The 17,018-nt window shown below is 42.1% G+C and overlaps 1 protein-coding gene across 2 annotated transcripts; it reads left to right on the forward strand.

Moving 5' to 3' along the window:
• The first annotated feature begins 1,242 nt into the window (after nucleotides 1-1,242).
• On the forward strand, nucleotides 1,243-16,308 carry LOC101868995 (serpin B12). Of its 2 annotated transcripts, XM_034064587.1 has the most exons (9): nucleotides 1,243-1,368; nucleotides 3,968-4,066; nucleotides 6,423-6,607; nucleotides 8,159-8,266; nucleotides 8,623-8,754; nucleotides 9,591-9,708; nucleotides 10,940-11,082; nucleotides 11,879-12,049; nucleotides 12,171-16,308. In XM_034064587.1, the coding sequence occupies exons 3-9, from the start codon at nucleotides 6,437-6,439 to the stop codon at nucleotides 12,573-12,575; spliced, it is 1,248 nt and encodes a 415-aa protein (XP_033920478.1). In that variant the 5' UTR covers nucleotides 1,243-1,368; nucleotides 3,968-4,066; nucleotides 6,423-6,436; the 3' UTR covers nucleotides 12,576-16,308. The 2 variants fall into 2 exon arrangements, with proteins under 2 accessions (XP_033920478.1, XP_033920472.1); XM_034064581.1 differs by lacking the exons at nucleotides 1,243-1,368; nucleotides 3,968-4,066 and adding an exon at nucleotides 5,460-5,628.
• Nucleotides 16,309-17,018: the final 710 nt, after the last annotated feature.

Consider the following 17,018-nt stretch of genomic DNA (forward strand, 5'->3'; position numbering starts at 1 on the left):
TGCTTAGACTGAAAAGAAGCTAGGACTCATGAAAGCAGCAGAAGAAAAGGTATTTGGTAAGGCAATGTGCAGAGATAAATTAAAAAGCAAACCCAACAGATAAAGAGACAGAAAGAACTGAGGAGGAAGATCAAGGAACACTACAGAAACATGCAGGAAGGAAAACCGGAAACAGAGAAGTGAATTGCAAATGGAAGGACAAAAGCGAGGAAAAGAACAGGGGTAACAAGAGCACTCATTTCATCATTGTATCTTGCATTGTTTGCAAACCTCTCTTTTCAGATGGGCACTGGAGCACTGGAGCCAGGCCAGCTGGGCTGAGACCATGGCAGCAGAGCAGGAAAGAACAAAGCTGGTGGTCGCTGAGCCTGAGGAAGTGGGTTGCCCAGCTTCACACTAGAAGGGAAGTTTGGGAAGGTGAAAGTGGCGCTGAGAGACTTTCTTCCTCTTTCCTGCTTTCTCCCCTCGCTATATCCGATGCCTCAAATATCCTGTGAATCCAAAGTCAGTTTTATGCTTTGTAGGAAGACAGAAGAGGTGACAACAGAAAGACTGAAAATTTGCCAGGTTGCAAAGCCACATACAACCCTAGAGGACTTAAGACTTACCCCTGAGTCCAACTGCCATAAGCCAGTGTTACACCTGAGCAACCTGTGCTGGTGCAGCTCCATGCTTCCTATCTCTTTATTTCCATCTCAGTTTATGCTGGAGACATGACTTATGTGATAAAGCACTCCTAGCCCTTTATTCTTAAGTCCAATGATTTCAAAGAATACCCCCTGGCTGGGAATTCCTGCTACAGTTCAAGGAAATACTTCTTCCCCTCTCTAATTGAGCTTCTTCTATACACATAAAGCTGACTCCTTACCTGGGAGAGATGGCTGTAGGCAACATAAAGCTCATGCATTTCCCATTCATTTGCTCTATCTCTGCAAGCAAGCTCAGATCCAACAAGACTTCTCTGAATCCTGGGATGAGCCCTGCTCATCCATGTGTCCAGGCCAGACCCCATGTACTGTGCAGCAGTACAGCCATGGATCGTCAGGGTTAATGCCACTTTTCCGGCTGAAGGTGACTTGGCATTGCAATCAGGAGATGTTGCCAGCAGATATTGCCTGACAAACTTGTTGGGCAGCTTTGAAAACAATGCTATTAGCATATTGCTAGATACAGGTTTCCCAGTCTTCTGTAGGGAACTTCGTGTTGATGGCATTTGCATTAAATTGCAACATGCTGCTATCATCAGCAATTGGTTAGAGGCTGAGCTTTCCCACAAGAGAGTGGGAGATTTTTGTAATACAGTGTTCACAAGAACGTGCTCCAGAGCTCAGCTGTTGTGCTCTCCATTTAACCTCTTCGGGCAAGAAGGTAAATGATTCTAACAATTTATTTATTTTATTTTTTAATAACTTTTCTTGTTTTCCTTTTTTTGGCAGATCTAAAGTATTCTGCAGGTTGGTAAAGTAAGCATCATGTTTACAGATGGGACAGAGTGGGGATACCTTTTCAGGCTGCAGGCAGAAAAAAACACTGCTAAAATCCAGGTAGCTCAAGAGCTCACACAAAGGGAGCTGATCTTCAGTTGGATGTAGATGGGGAATTTAGGAGGACATGGCCAAAGCTGTGAATATAAAGATTCTTGCTGAAATTTCAGAGGGTTTTGAATTTGAAATTTCACTAGGACCTCTCTGCCCATCCAGAAAGCTATAATTGCCACAGGACTGATCAGTTCAGTAGCTGATCTACTGAGGAGAGTAGAGGCTTTTTCACCCATATGTCAAGAAGGGCTGAAGGGTAGGCTTTTTCAGGTCCACTCTACACTCACAGGTAGAAATGGGCTTTACATAAAGTAATGGTACTGATGACCTGGGGAAACAGACCCACAAAGTGGGAGATACCAGTTAACTTCCCTTCTTTACCCAGCTTTCCATTGTACAAGGAAAAGTCTTGAAAAGTTCACTAGATGAGGGAGAGAGCATGCAATTCTTTGGCTGCATGCTTAGTTTCCCCTGTACCCTGATCCTCCCTGCTGGGGGATTGTTTCTGTTCTTAAACAATGACTATTTAAAGTAGGAACTGTGGAGTGGTATTCAGATTTTTGTTGTTATTGTTGTTAGTGGGGATGCTAGTCTTTTCTATCAACATATTAGCTCTTGAGTTTGGCAGTGATGTTTAGGAGCTTGTTAAGAAACCTATGCAGGTGCACATAGACACAGCAAATAACTTGCCACTGTGCAGCCCATAACAGGGCAATGTATATCCATGTCTGTTTATGCAGGAATAACTGGCTTAGAAGAAGGTAAAAAATACACTGAAGTTACTGATGCAAAATAATAAAAGCAGTCAGAAAAAGGCCTGTATGGCATAGAAGTAACAGCCTGAGAGGCTAAGTTGTTTGGAAAATGAACTTGGTAACATTAGCCTTGAAAAGTTATTTTGTATTGAAATGTATTGGGTTTTAATTTAAATCATGCTATTTTGAAAATGCTTTGTGTCACTTAGGGGTGTCTAGAGTTTCTGTGTTGCAGGAGATATCATTTTTCTTATATGTCGTTCCTGTCACTCCAAATCAGCACAGAAACACTTGGAAATGTCTTTTTGTATGAACAGTCATGAAAAAGAAGAAAGTCATTTCTACCAATCATAGATTTTTCATGTGGAGAGACAGTACTATCTGGCATGTGCTCCTTTTCTAGGGTAGACACACGTCATTTCTGCCTTTGTGTATGAGAAATGAATGTGCATTAAAGCACCTTAATGGGATGCAGATTGAATAAGTAAAACATGTAATGGGAATTATTATGTGACATCAGGGAAAACAGGTTCCTACTTACTTACCTTATATTAAATACAGAATTACTTTAGAAACAAGGCCACAGCTGACTTACCCTCCACACTTTGTTTACTGCCTTCTCCTGTTAACTGCTTAATATAATCTAATACACTTACTAATTATGACAGCTGTGAGCACAGCCTTTTATTTGAGAGTTTTTGTCTCGATTTCATCTACCCTTGGCCAAAAGCAAATGGCAAATAACGAACAGAACATTAATAGTTATAGAAAAGGAGTGTTCATCATTTCACACAGCCATGGAAGAACGTAATCTTTACAAGGTCTCTGGTATGCAGTGTTTTTTTGTGAACATGGTTCTTTTTCTAGGTAGCTGCTTGCTCATTTGTAACAGCACCAGTGATTTCTATCTGCTGTACGACATTAGAAGTTACTGAACCATCATGCAAAGTATCTCCCTTCATCAGCTGTAAAGCCCCAGCCCTGCTTGCACTATTGCTGACATTCAGAGCAGATACTTTGGCTAGTGCAGAACAGCAGCTAGGATCTTCCTAGAACACTTCTTTTGATCTTATATCTTCTCTCTTTACCACTCCAAAATCTTTTAAAAGTAATGTTACCATTTATTGTCCACCATATAGGTGTTCTCCAAACTCCACTGTCCTTGCAGTAACTCCAAAACTCTCACTGATTGAGTGATTACACAGATTACATACATGGCTTTATAGCATGGAATCATTCATACACTTGTGCCCACACAAATTTGGATTCAGAAAGTTCATTAAATTATTCTGCAGTAACCAACTTCCTCCTCCAGCCCACACCTTTCCTCCCTTGCTTTGGGCTTCCAGGGCAGTTCCCTACATGGTTCCCACTCAAAAAACCATGGAGTTGGCCACAGTGTTTGCACCTGGACATCTCCCTGAGGAGCCTGCTCCTATTTCTAAAGGAGTGGCCACCTTGGTGTACCAGATGCCTGCTTTCAAAACCTGTTCCCAGCTCCTGGGCTTTCCCTCTCTCCTTAGCAGTCAGTCCTCTTCCTGCAAGGTGGGGCGGAGGTGCCTCCTTCCTGACAAGGAAGTTTATTAACTCTTTTCTTCTCCTTGACTTGTCCTGAGGTTTGGGCACACCTGCAGTATGCCTCATGACCTACATTTGATGTGAACAATCTCACAGCTCCATTTCAGGTCTTCCAAGAGGTGTGGAAGTGGAGCAATACAAACTTCAGCACTGAAGAAGCACTGAGTTTTGTTTTCAGAAGGTTCTGGATAGTAGGTAATGAATGTGGCAAAAAAGAGACGTGACTATGCAGTGCAATGTCTTTTTCTTGTGGTAAGGTGACTGTGTTATTAAAAGGAAATGGAAAATGATGTTTCATATAAAGACACAAATACCAGAGCTAGAACAGCTGTTTTCAGAATTAATGAGATACAACTCACCTTTAATTTGTTTGTTCAGGGATCCTTTGGGGTATTGCTCCTCTGTTTTGCCTATTAGTAGGGTCTGTATGTGAAGCACTTCTGTACTTAAGGAGATAATAAATGTCTCAGTATGAAACATATATAAACTTTTTCTTTCAGCATTGCAAGTTCTTTCCACAGAGCATTAGTCAGAAACACAATGAAGCACTGATTATTGCTGTGCTTTTCAGGCTAGTCAAAAGGCAAGAAACATCTGCATTTGCTACATGTGGCACTTTAATATATTCAGCAAGTTGACTTTGCAGCTCTTCCAATCTACTGCAGCAATCCTCTTAGGCTAAGCCTGTTTTCCTCTGGGCTGAGTTCACTCCCATTGTATGGCATTTGCTATGGGCTAAGATTGTTTGTGTAGATAGATGTGCATCTCAGCTGAGCCACATCAACTCTCAGCACCCTGGTAACTCTTCTGACACCTGCGCCCCAGCTTCTCATGCAAAGTCTGTGTCTGCCCCATGGCTGAGTGAGTGGTAGTGAGCGTTCTGCATCTTGAGGACAACACAGGAAGTGTTGTATAGCTCTTTGGGTAAAGAAAACTTTGAAGGGGAGAAGAGCTTGAGCCTTAGTGGGAGAGCAGGGTAGCAGAAGAGCATTGGTTGGAAGGGAATGGAGGTCCCAGCACCAGACAGCCCTTTCCCAAGAAGGCTGTAGACCCCTTGCAAAGGGGGTCGGGACACCAACAGCCCAGGACAGGTTTTACAAGGGCTCTGCTAATGAAAGATCCTGAAGTTCAGCTTTGCACCAGCCTCACCTCACCCTTACTTAGCCTTCTGGTGACACAGGCTTGTGCTTCTCACATAAATTGGACCTGCAGGCAGCAGCAGCTGGGCAGCACAGGGTTGAGAGTGTCTGCGTTGCCTTCTGTGGGCAGTGGGAATAACCACCCAGCTGTGCACTTGCCCATCTTGTCAATAGAGAGGAGCTCCAGCAGCTTCTTATGGACCCAACCTGTGCTTGTAGTAGTGAAGGCTGAAAGCTAAAGCCAGCCAGATCTGTGCCGCTGGAGACACAAGAGCATTCTCTCCATACTGTGGCTGAGTATTTTCCCTAAAAATATCTTTCTGGAACACAGGCCATAGCTACTCTATGTCTACAAGCAGGCAGGAGTGCATTGCTTTGCTTTTTCACAAGTTTTTTTTCTGGTGCACTGTCCAAAATATCATTTGTTTGACACTGAAAGTGATGTGGGTTTTTTTGGGGTATAAAGCTGATGTGATCCTACTGATATCCACACAACAGTTTTACGATTCTCTCCTACAGGACAGGAATGGAGTTTCAAGCCTCCTTTGTTTCAGATAGCCTCCTGCTTGGAACTTGTTCTTAGCAGAGTGGATTTAATGTAAATAACCCACACAAAAGGTATCAGACCCTAAGTTTTCCGGTACAAAACAAGAGAGTGACAGGGGTCTTGTCATATCCTTGAGCAGGAACTTACGGACTTCTTTTCAGGGCTGTTGAGCTATTGCTTTTTTTGGAAATTTTAATTGTGTATCCTGCCTGAATCTGTGTATCTAAGGCAACTTATAGAATAGTTTAAATTGGAAAAGACCTTTAAAATCACCGAGTCCAATCTCAAGAGGAGTGAAAAGGTGTATTTCAAATTGTTCATGTTTCTGTATTCAGCTTCCATAGCTGTTCATGACCCTTTTTCATATAAGAAAACATTTAATTAATAGTGATTTTATTTTCATAAACCTGTTGTTTGAAACCCTCATACATCTGGTTACCAGACATGGTTATATGCAGGAGTAGTTTCTGTCATCAAGTTTCTGTCACTAATCTTAAGTTGTTAGAAGAAGAAAGAGTTGATAGAACTGTATACATGAAACCAGTTTGGAGAAGTAAAATGTTAATCCACAGTTGACTAATTTCACCACCATGCACCATGGGATAAGACAGAAAAATGGTCCTTTCTCAGGAATTCACGTATGTTGTAAGCATGTATCCCTTTTCCAAACCTTCTGTGCCCCTGTTCCTGCTGGGTAGCATTGACCATCAAATGTGTGTGAGGATGGTTGTTTCTAACTGTCAGAATTTAGAAAACTTCTTTTCTTTAGCAGCTATGGGACAATCTCAGGGCAGGCAGATGTTTCACAGTGTGGTCTAACTAGGCACCAAATGCATTTAATTTCTTCTTTCTTTTGTGCTCCCAGCCAAAAACTGCTTCATGATGGGCTCCATTTCTAGATCAGTTACTGAGTTTTGCCTTGATCTCTACAATAAGCTCAACAGAAATGCAGAGAACACAAATATTGTCTTTTCTCCAATGAGCATCTCTGTTGCCCTGGCCCTGGTCCATCTAGGTGCAAGAAACAACACTGCTGCTCAGATAGAAGAAGTAAGTATTAATGAAACATGCTGAGATGCTTCCACATTGCTTGCTCTTCCTCTAACAAAAATGTTGGGCATCCTAGCATGACACGTGTGTGAGGGTCTCATAGGAAATGAGCAACGAATACAAACACAGGTGCTGCCTTCACAGTTGTGCTTGGTGCACTGTGATCGTTGCCATCTGCATATGTGAATAGCACCATGCACCCATGCAGATTCAGGAGCAGGGAGCAAGAGCTAAATGGGAGGAGGTGATACACCACAGTGGGGCACTCTTGCTTTTCGTGCAGTCAGAATGCCAGGCTTTGTTTCAGAATTACAGGCAGGTGCTTCCTCTCGTGGTTGCTATTGAGAATACTGAAAATGTGGATCCCTGTGGGTAGTGGGGAGAGTTGCAGAAACCTGAAGTGATAGCACCTGTCTGTCTGGAAGCATCGGCTCACTTACCACAACATTCAAGAGTCAAAATGTCTCACTGAGAGAGCTCACAGGGACCCAGGTGTTCAGGGAAGTGGTGAAGGCCACCTCTCCGACTGCTGTGCCTTTACTCCCTGCAGCACAAGTTCTTCTTTCTGCAATCCTCTTCTCTCATTTGTGCTCATGAGTGGTAAGAGAACAATAATCCTAAGGCACAGGTTCTTGCCAGTAGCTGGCTCTGTACTGGTAGATCTTCATCCATCATGCCCTAATGCTGCCATGTGCAGTCTGGCTGCTGGGTCACCCACAGCCAAGACAGATGTGCCCTTCTCATGAGGTTTCAAGGGTGTGGGTGGTTGATCTAGCTGGTGGCTGCTGGATGTCCCCACAGCCACGCTTTCACTCCCTTTCTTCAACAAGAAACAGGAGACAAAATAAGATGAAAGAGCTTGTAGGTTGAGATAAGGACAGGGATATCACTCTCCAATTACTGTCATGTCAAAACAGACTTGACTCATTTTTAAGCCAGGGTCAGTCCCCAGTCTCTACAGAGGCCACCCCTGCAGGCCCATGTCTACCATAATCTTGCCTCATAAACCAAATACACAGGAACTCTTGCTTACTTTAGGAAAAGTCCAGTATCTTCAATATAAAGATTGTCTATGTGTGATGTCATATTATAATGGAGAAGCTGCTGAACATTTTTCACATTAGAAACAAGGAATAGATTCCACTAAGAGCAGTGTGGTTTTGGTATACCTCCTAAACCGATGCGAAGAATGATTGCAAAAAACCAGTTCTGATGTTTTCAAAGAAAACTATTTTCATCTCTTTGCCTGAGGCAACTTTTTGTTTTGAAATTTAAGATAACTGTAGCAATAAAATACAAATCACATGTAAGCATTTTGAGGTAGTGGAGAGTAACAACTTGAGGGATTAAATGCAAACTCTTCCCGGTTAGCTGAAATAGAAATGTGAATTTGAACATTAATATATGAACAATTTCAAGCCTGTCACTTTAGCCTGGCAGAAGCTGAGAAAACATCTTTCATAAATCTACACCGTTTATGCAGGGCAGCATAGCAGACCTTTTAACCAAGGGAAATGCTTTTATCCTAGTTGCAGTTGCCATAATTTGCAGGTGCTCCATGTCAGAAAAACTACAGGAAGAATGAGCCTGGGATCTGATCCTGAGAGCACAGAAACAGAGCCAGAAGGGAGCGCGGAGAGACAGCTTTCCCCCTCACAGGTACGCCCTTGGGTGAAGGGAACTGGAGCCTTGTCTTCACGGTAGGTTTCTTGGTATAAAGCACTAGAGTCTGCTACTGGAGGGAGCCAAGATCACACTCACAGACTGCCTAATCCAGTGGGAAATGCCTGATACAGTGTGATATTTTATTAAGGGCCAAGTCTTCCATGAAGTGAATACCAAAGCCTTGAGTCTTCTCAGCTGAAGGAAGATCAAGCTACAGAGCTTAGACTAACTGGATTTAAAAACCAGTACAGCAGGAGTTAGCCCTATGGTGTAATCTAATTAGGATGTAAATTAACAGCCAAAGCCATATGGAGGAATTGTTATAGTTGCTGTGTTTGTAATATTCCCAGTGTAACAAGGATGGAGACCTCAACCATAAAGAGTTCCAGGCACTGCTTTTACAGCTACAAAACCTTGGCGAAAGATATATTTTAACCCTTGCCAACAATCTCTTTATACAACAAGGATTTGAACTCCAGCAGGTAAGTTACCTGTATCTGCTAACTGCTGTGGCCCTCACCTCAAGCTTCTCTGTAACTGTGAGCCTCGTTGATGTCCCGCTCATGTGTTAAATGGAGCACTTGGCATATCTTTTAGGGCTGCTGGGAAAGAGACAAGAGTGACAGTTTTTAGTTATTTTGTTTTAAAAACCCATCCTGTTGATATCAATGGCTAGAGAGCAAAAATAAAGCAGGAGTCTGTTTATTTTTGGCATAAGTCTACACTCAGAGTATGACTACAGCCAAATATGCCTATTCGAGCTGTCTATAAGTTACTTACTTCTGTGCTGGCAAGTTGGATGCTGGGGCAGCAGGAAGGTTGGAGAGGATTTATCACCTGAGATGTTATACCCTTCCATGTGGAGGGCTGCTGTGCTGAATTTCTTACTCCTTTCTCACTGAATGACAGAGCAGTCTCCAACTACCTAGTATGGATAACTTGCTAGTGACATCTTTGCTTTTTTGTCAGTTATTTCTGTGGAATGATTTGGATACTTAAGCATTAAACAACACACCTTGCATCTTCTCTAGTTTTTTTGTTTTATCTGTACCTCAGCTATACAGTTCTCCATGGGAAGACTCTTCTGGCTTTCTTCCTACTTATTTACTTCTTTTGCCTGTGCAATAGAATAAATATCTCTTTCAAAGATTCACTGAATAAACTTCAGATGGTTGATGCTTCCAGAATGAAATCTTGCCTTATGTAGTCAACAGGTCCCTCATAATTTCTAAAATAGTTCTGAACCATTGATTTCTTTCAAAAGGCAGTAAGTGCTTAACAGATTTGATCAATTCATGATCTTTATTTTGCTTTACAGCAATTTCTAACTTGCTCTGAGGAACTATATGGAGCAATGGTACAAACAGTAGACTTTCATGGTGCTGTTGAAGCTGCCAGAATAAAAATCAACACTTGGGTTGAAAGTGAGACGCAAGGTAAACCAAAGTAAATCAGTAGCCGTACTATCACTGACTTCTTACACTGCTTCAACAAAAGAAATTCCAGGGCATGAAGAGCAGATTTGCTCATGTTTCTGGGTGTTCAACCTTATGCTGTTTAAAGACATTATGTCTTCCCATCCACTCTTGAAATATTAGAGTAAGTTATCAGCTAAATTATTTCTGAATTAAATGTGTGTTTGTTGCCAGATACTTTTGTACTCCTGCCCTTATGCCTGGCATGATAATTGCAATAGAACCTGTAAGGCTCAGAGAAATTGCTCCTGTGCACAGCCACAAATGCAGAGACAGGACAGCAGGAGGTGGAAGCTATGAGCTTCATGGTGAGACTGGGAATAGCCTCGGGTGGGCGGGGGGAAAGGAGAAGGATGACTGAAGACCTGATTATATGTAGAGCAATGCCCGCAAAGATCAGAGATGTTACCACAAGCAAGACTCACTATCACAAGTGGCAATCAATCAGCTCTTGCACTTGACAGGTTAGCAGAGGCCATTTGCTCTTGCTGATTAGACTAAACATGACAGGTGGCATTTTCCTTTAGTTTTGCCAGAGCTGCAGTAGCAGCAGGATGAAAGTTTTCTAAACCTTGTGGCTGAACATAAACCAGAACTTAGAGGGGAACAGGCAAATAGATTTGAAGGCTTCTGTAATTTATTAGTTGCCCATCTCCTGACCAACCCTTTCCTTGTACTGGCAGAGCGGCCTGTGACTGATGTTGAAAAGAACTGTTCACTCCAGTTGGCTCCCAGTAAGAGGGCTGAAGGTTCACCAGGCACTATCCCCAGGGTTAGGAGCCATCATTGCTCTGGATGCTCACATGAAGCCTGTGAACCTGCTAACTCCTACTTCAGCTTCTGTGTATAAAGTCGGAAGCTTCACAGCCGGTTAACTGATGCGCTTGGCGCAAAGGGAAAGATTCCCTCATGTAGCCCAAAATAAGTGACTAATGTGCTGCTTCCTTCCTTATGGTTAATGTCACCTGGCATATATATACGGTCACTGACTCTGACAGCTGGCTAATTTGATGGCCCTCCCTGTCCTCCCTGAGTGGTAACAGTGCAGAGGAATCTACCACTTGTTTTCCTATGTTACCCCTTTGAATAAACCAAGAACTGGATTTCTAAGTTTCTCCAGAACTAAGTTCACAGACAATTATCTCAGTCCAGAGTCTTAATGGCAACTAACAAATACTGAAATTTTCTTTAGGTAAAATCAAAGAACTCTTTGCTCCTGGTGTGATTGATGTACATGCATTGCTGGTGCTGGTGAATGTAATCTACTTCAAAGCATCCTGGGAGCACAAGTTTGAGGAACAAAAAACAGTACAGAGAGACTTTAAACTGAATCAGGTAGATCTACATTCTATAAATCTTAACATTATTTACCCTACGTACTGTAAGCACTGCAGTAAGCATTACAAAGAAGCACAATGCCCAGGGCTCAGCTGCCTGTGAGCAAGGTGTGGGTGAGCTGTGAAATTAACCTGCCTTTCCTGTTGGGTAGAGGGGGCAGGAGGTTTTTTCATAGAAAAGCATATTTTTATATATTCTATGCTAATCAATACTAGCTGGATTTTTGCTGAAAACATCATTAGAAAAAGTTTTCTTTCACTACTCTGGAAGTCATCTATGTGAGCTAACTGTAAAAGGCAATTTGAGTCTTTATAAAGCTTTCAAACAACCCCATCACAAAGAGAGGCAAGATAATAAAACTTAGAAGAGGATACCTGAGAAAGGCTATGGTTTTGCTTTTAACCTATTTATTGCTTCCTGTCTAAACAATCAGTCTGATGACAACCTGATTCTTTCAGTGCTATTTCTTCTTTATCCCAGTCCAAGTTGGGACTCGCAAATCCAGCCAGTATCAGCCTGTTTGGAAGTGTAACACTATTAAGCAACTTCATTATCTGATCAGTTGCGGGGAAATGGTTGGTTGGTTTGTTTAGTTGTTTATTTTCCCTAAAGAATTATCCCCTTTATTTACACATGGCAAAGCTGATGTTTTGTGTATCAGTGTAGATGCAACAAAATGAAGAAAGATATTTAGCCTAACAGCAATTACTTCTGAAACCCTGACTGCTGATACTACATCTATAATAAGTTTAAATGTTAAGAGCAGCACTGACTGTATAATTCTTTTAAATAGAATGAGAAAAAACGTGTGCAGATGATGTATCAGAAAAGAACATTTAAATTAGGCTACATTGAGGAGATGGATGCTCAGATCCTTGAACTCCCTTATGCTCAGAAGTCACTGAGCATGGTCATCCTGCTGCCAAGTGGTACAGCTGATGGATCTACCACTGGGCTGGAGCAGGTAAGGCAGTATATATCATGTACTGTGGCTGGAAGTTCATTGTCTGAATTATGTCTGGATAAAGATCTAAATTTTTCAAAGCTGCTCACTATTTTAAGCTCTTTTTCCTCCTATCTTCTAGATTGAAAGCACAATGACTTATGAAAATTTAATGCTGTGGGCCTCTTCAGAGCACATGTTTGAGACAACAGTAGAGGTGTACCTCCCGCGATTCAAGCTTGAAGGCACCTTTAACCTCAATGAGGTATTACAAGAGATGGGGATGACCGACGTCTTCAGTGAATCAAAAGCTGACCTTTCTGCAATGTCATTTGCAAAGTCTCTGGTACTGTCAAAGGTTGTCCATAAGACATATGTGGAAGTCAATGAGGAAGGCACTGTAGCAGCAGCTGGTACAGCAGCTGCCATCATGGGGAGGTCTCTTCCTCTCAAGGAGGTCTTTATGGCTGATCACCCTTTCTTGTTCTTTATTCGACATAATCCTACCGATACCATTCTTTTCTTTGGCAAACTCTGCTCACCTTAAAATCAGGGCCATTTTCCAACACTGTGAGAAACAGTTGGATCAAAATGAGAAATTGTATTTTTTCCTCAATGCATTCTTAATCCTTTGGCAGCTAGTTTGTATTTCAAAGTGATCCCTAAAACCAGTTTAGTTTAGAACCGATCAATTGAATGCTCTGCCACTAGGCTCCTTGAATTGCAAATATTGATCTGAATCCAGAATAAGAGTAAATTTTGTCTTAGCCTCATTGGATATGAATAACATTTTGTTTCCTCAATGACCACATATGCTCCTGCATTCATATGCTTTCATATGCATATTAATGATGGTGACGAAAGGGTTGAGGTTAAAAGGGACCTCTGGAGGTCATCTGGTCCACCTCCCCTGCTCAAGCAGGGCCATGTACAGCTGGTTGTCCAGGATCATGTACAGATGGCTTTTGGATATCTCTAAGGATTGAGACTCCATCACCTCTCTGGACTGTCCCTCCTGTGTGCTCCCTAAAGTCTCAGATTACTCCAAAGAGAAATTTGTATGCACACTGTCTGCTGTAACAAGATCCAAACCCACATATTTCTAACGATGGTTAATTATTTACATAGTAAAGAAGTCTGTCTTTATATGGGGATAAACCAAGAGTTTTCAGTCTCAAAGAATAGGAGGAAAATGTTTTAAAGCACCCCATTGAAGTTACTGATGTGTGAGCTTTAGCCATGAACTTCCAATACATGTTTTTTCTTCTTTACATGCTGCTGTTGGTGAATTTTAACAATCTGAGATACAGACATGAAAGATGGGGCTCTCTCCATGATCTGAGAAATGAAGAAAAGGTTTGAAATAGGTTGCCTATAGAGGTTGTAGAGTCTCCTTCCTTGGATGTATTCAAGAGCCATCTGGGCAATCCTGAGTAATGTGCTCTAGGCGACCTGATTGAGCAAGAACAGACAGGAGCAGGACAATAAAAGAGTAAAAAAAACAGCCTACTCTTGATTGTCTAATTTGGAGTTGCAGGCAGCCCAATTTACCTATTAGATGATGCTTTTGTTAACTAAAGTTATCAACATAAGGTGTTTACATTCTCTGGGGAAGTTTTGAACACTGCAACCTCAAAAATCAACACTGCTTCTGAAAATACAGGGATGGGTATCTCACTGATGAAGTGGTAAATGCCACAAGGGAAAAAACTTTCCCTTTATTCCTATCTTTTCTCAGAAATGGGTATAGACACCCCAACCTTCAGTATATTCTATTTTGGCACTCTTGAGTGTCTGACGACACTATGGGTTAGCAGGGGGATGGATCTGCACTTGCTATCACTGCAGAATGAGGGAGGCTAGTCCTGGAAGTGAAAGAAGTAGAGGGGAATGTTTGCAGTAAAAATATCCATTTAATGCTGGCTAAGCAGGACCATTTCTGTGCTGCCAGAGCATGGATATGTGGAGACATGTAGTGAGCCCTGTTTGTCGTAAGGGATGCACCTGGGACATTTCTGGTACATGCAATAGCAGTGGTTTTATGACTTCCACAATCTCATGCACTATGCAAAGAAGATTAACATTGTGAAGAGGAAAAACCACATGTTTGTGTGACATATTTCTTTTGCTTTTTTCCCCCCTCAGTGCAAACTCTACCAAAGGCTGTGCCCGTCTCAGCCAATCCCCATCTGTGCAAACTATGTCCAATGCCTCTTCTCTCCCTGCAGTTCTCAGCTCGCCAAGGGAACACACGTTGTCTTTGCGAATATCAAGGTTCAGATGTGTTTGCTGCTCTGCCCTGAGCCCCCAGGGTTGGACTAGGTGATCTTTAAAGGTCCCTTCTTACACAAACTGCATTCTATGGTTCTGCATCTTGCACATCAGTTAGCTGGATTTGGCTAGCTTCACCAAACTTTGATTGGTTACTGATTTACAGCTGGTCAAACTAGTTTACAGTCACCACATTGTATCACAAAATATGTGAGCTGGTATAAACCCAGTAGAGTTATTAGGTATTGTGTCTTAGACCCAAACGTACATGCACATTGCAAAATCTCAGGTTCTCCTGACTTTAATATCCTGTGTTATACTTACTGAACTGTGTAGGATCTGCTTTTTTTTCCTACTCCTGTCTGGAACTGGAAGTAATTGGGAAAAACTCAGCTGTGATTGGAGTAATGGTTATTCTCAAAATGTAGATCTTTTCACCTATAAGCTGAAGAAATACCATTTTTCAGTGCTCGTGGACTGAGACTGAATTTACAGACACGATCAGTGTTGAAAGTTTCACTTTTACAGTACCATTCTTTATGTTTGTGTTCAGTCTGAGCTAACTTTGCGTGTGGTTTCCTTTCAAGGGGTGGTGGTAGAAATTTACACAGCAAGTCTCCACCACTCCTTGAAATTTGGCTTGATGCATTTGGGTTGCAATGTCTCTACTTCTCCAAGTTGCATGGCCGCAGCCCTTCTTAAGGATTCATTAGCAGCTGTGGATGTTCAGTCAAGTGGTGCTCACATCTCAGTCAGCTAGGTATTGCTTATTCCCTGGTGTCAGCTGAGGGAAGGGCCACAGTTTGGCCCTTAAATCACAAAATCAGTCAGTACCCCGGCCTTGACTGATGGTAATGCGCAACATGCTAATCTACTCCAGCAGCACAGTCAGTCACACAGCAATGGCAGCAGGGTAACCTAGACTTCTCATTTCCATATTTATTAAAAAAATGTCTTTTGGTAGATCCTTGGTTTTATTTTTTGGTAAGGTATGATCATTTTTAAAATGGACTTATAAGCACTTCTACATGACAGTATTCATAGGCTTTATGAAAACCAGATTCAGAAGTCACACTTCCTAACCGTACTTTTCTTGTGTCTAATAGAGAATCAGTGAATAACATGTTAAATGCACAGAAATATAGGTGGCTGCAGAAAGGAGAAGCAACACTAGAATAATGCTGTGGCTCTCCTAAAGAGAATACAGGCTGGCTTTAAGCATGTACATGAAAAAAGCCTCCTGAAAGAAAAATTTTATCTTCTTATGCATGTGGAAATATCTCAAATTTGTAGATATTTCATTTTCACCTTCTGTAAATTCTGAGCAGCTACTGGTTTTGTTTGCTTACTCTGAACTGCCTTGGGATTAGCAAGGAGGTGCTTTGCTCATGCTGAAATTCAGGAACGAGGTGCATCGAGATGCAAGTCCTTAGAGAACATCCATTGAGTGCATTCAAAACAGACCTTGTGCAGGTATTCAAATAGAGCTCCCTGAAACTGCCATTAAAGTGACTTCATTTTTTTTTTAAAGTGACAACAGTACATAACTTCTGTAGTGGGGAAATTCGTGTGGCTCAGGATGTGAAGAGACAGTCTTCAGTGTACCCCATTCACTTGCTGGAATTCAAGCCTGTGTCTCACAGGAGAATGCACCAAGCACGATCAAGCACTGGGTTTTAGCACAGGCTGGGTGGGAGAACTGCCCATCTTTCCTCTTTGAATCCCTTACACAAATTAATACAGCCTAATGGCACAAGAAGATAACTCAAGGATAACTTTGCAGTTCAACAACTATTGTAGATAAGTTCTTGTTTCCAGTCTCTGCTCCTGGGACTACTCTTGTTTTCATCTAGTGACACAGAAAAACCTCAAATAAAGTGGGCAGGTATTCTAACAATGATATTGAACTATTTTTGTCTGTAGCTTTCTGATAGCATGAAGTTTTCCCCACTTTCTTAATACCTGCCTTGAAAAGAAAACAGTGAATAAAGTACTTCAATTGTGAGCTTCTTTCCAGCTCTTTAGAGGGTGTGACTATGCGTCTTTTTCATCTGAACCCTCAGGCATGAAATTATATATTCTTAATTATAAGATGGTGTGTCACAGCGAGCACTACCACCTACACAGCTCCAAGATTGTTTCACACTATTCCCTCATTTGACTTGCAGTTTGAAAATGGGGTCTGGCTTTTCCATACATGTACTGTTGATTTTAAAAACACTGGAAGGGCACTGCTGAAGGAGCTCTACTGCATATCCTGACGGATGTCTTCCTTCCTTACACAATGCCTCCTGAGGCATCTAGCTTTCGGCAAAGCACTCAGTGTAGCCTGCAACCTCGCAGCAGACAGCTCTGCCTCCACTCACACCCCTGTCAGCTCCTTGTCCAAGAGGCCCCCACCGCAACCCACTGTGCTGCCTATCTGTTCTCTCCCCTGCAATCTGTCACCACAAAGCAGTCCCAAACACAGGGCAGCAATGATGAGTCCTGCCTTTTCCACAGCTGTCAGTCTGCTGAGTGAGAAATTATCTTACTAAAAAGTAGAGGGGTGACCACTGATGGGGAAGGCTTTCTCAATCCAGAGTTTTATAATAGGTGAGAGTCCACCAAATCATATTTGCAATCAACCTGTGATATCTATATGGGGTTTGGCTGCATTTTGATCAGTGGAGCCAGCTCCCTGTTGGCCTAAAATAAACACAGTGCTCAGCCCACCGCC

The sequence above is a fragment of the Melopsittacus undulatus genome, chromosome 1, assembly GCF_012275295.1.
Source record: "Melopsittacus undulatus isolate bMelUnd1 chromosome 1, bMelUnd1.mat.Z, whole genome shotgun sequence".
NCBI lineage: Eukaryota > Metazoa > Chordata > Aves > Psittaciformes > Psittaculidae > Melopsittacus > Melopsittacus undulatus.

What these genes read in the sequence shown, in the direction of transcription:
- LOC101868995 (XM_034064587.1), top strand. Translation starts at nt 6,437, where the DNA reads ATGATGGGCTCCATTTCTAGATCAGTTACTGAGTTTTGCCTTGATCTC. An exon ending in CTGCTGCTCAGATAGAAGAA is followed by an intron (nt 6,608 to 8,158) that starts GTAAGTATTAAT and finishes CATAATTTGCAG; the next exon opens with GTGCTCCATGTCAGAAAAAC. An exon ending in AAGGATTTGAACTCCAGCAG is followed by an intron (nt 8,755 to 9,590) that starts GTAAGTTACCTG and finishes TTTGCTTTACAG; the next exon opens with CAATTTCTAACTTGCTCTGA.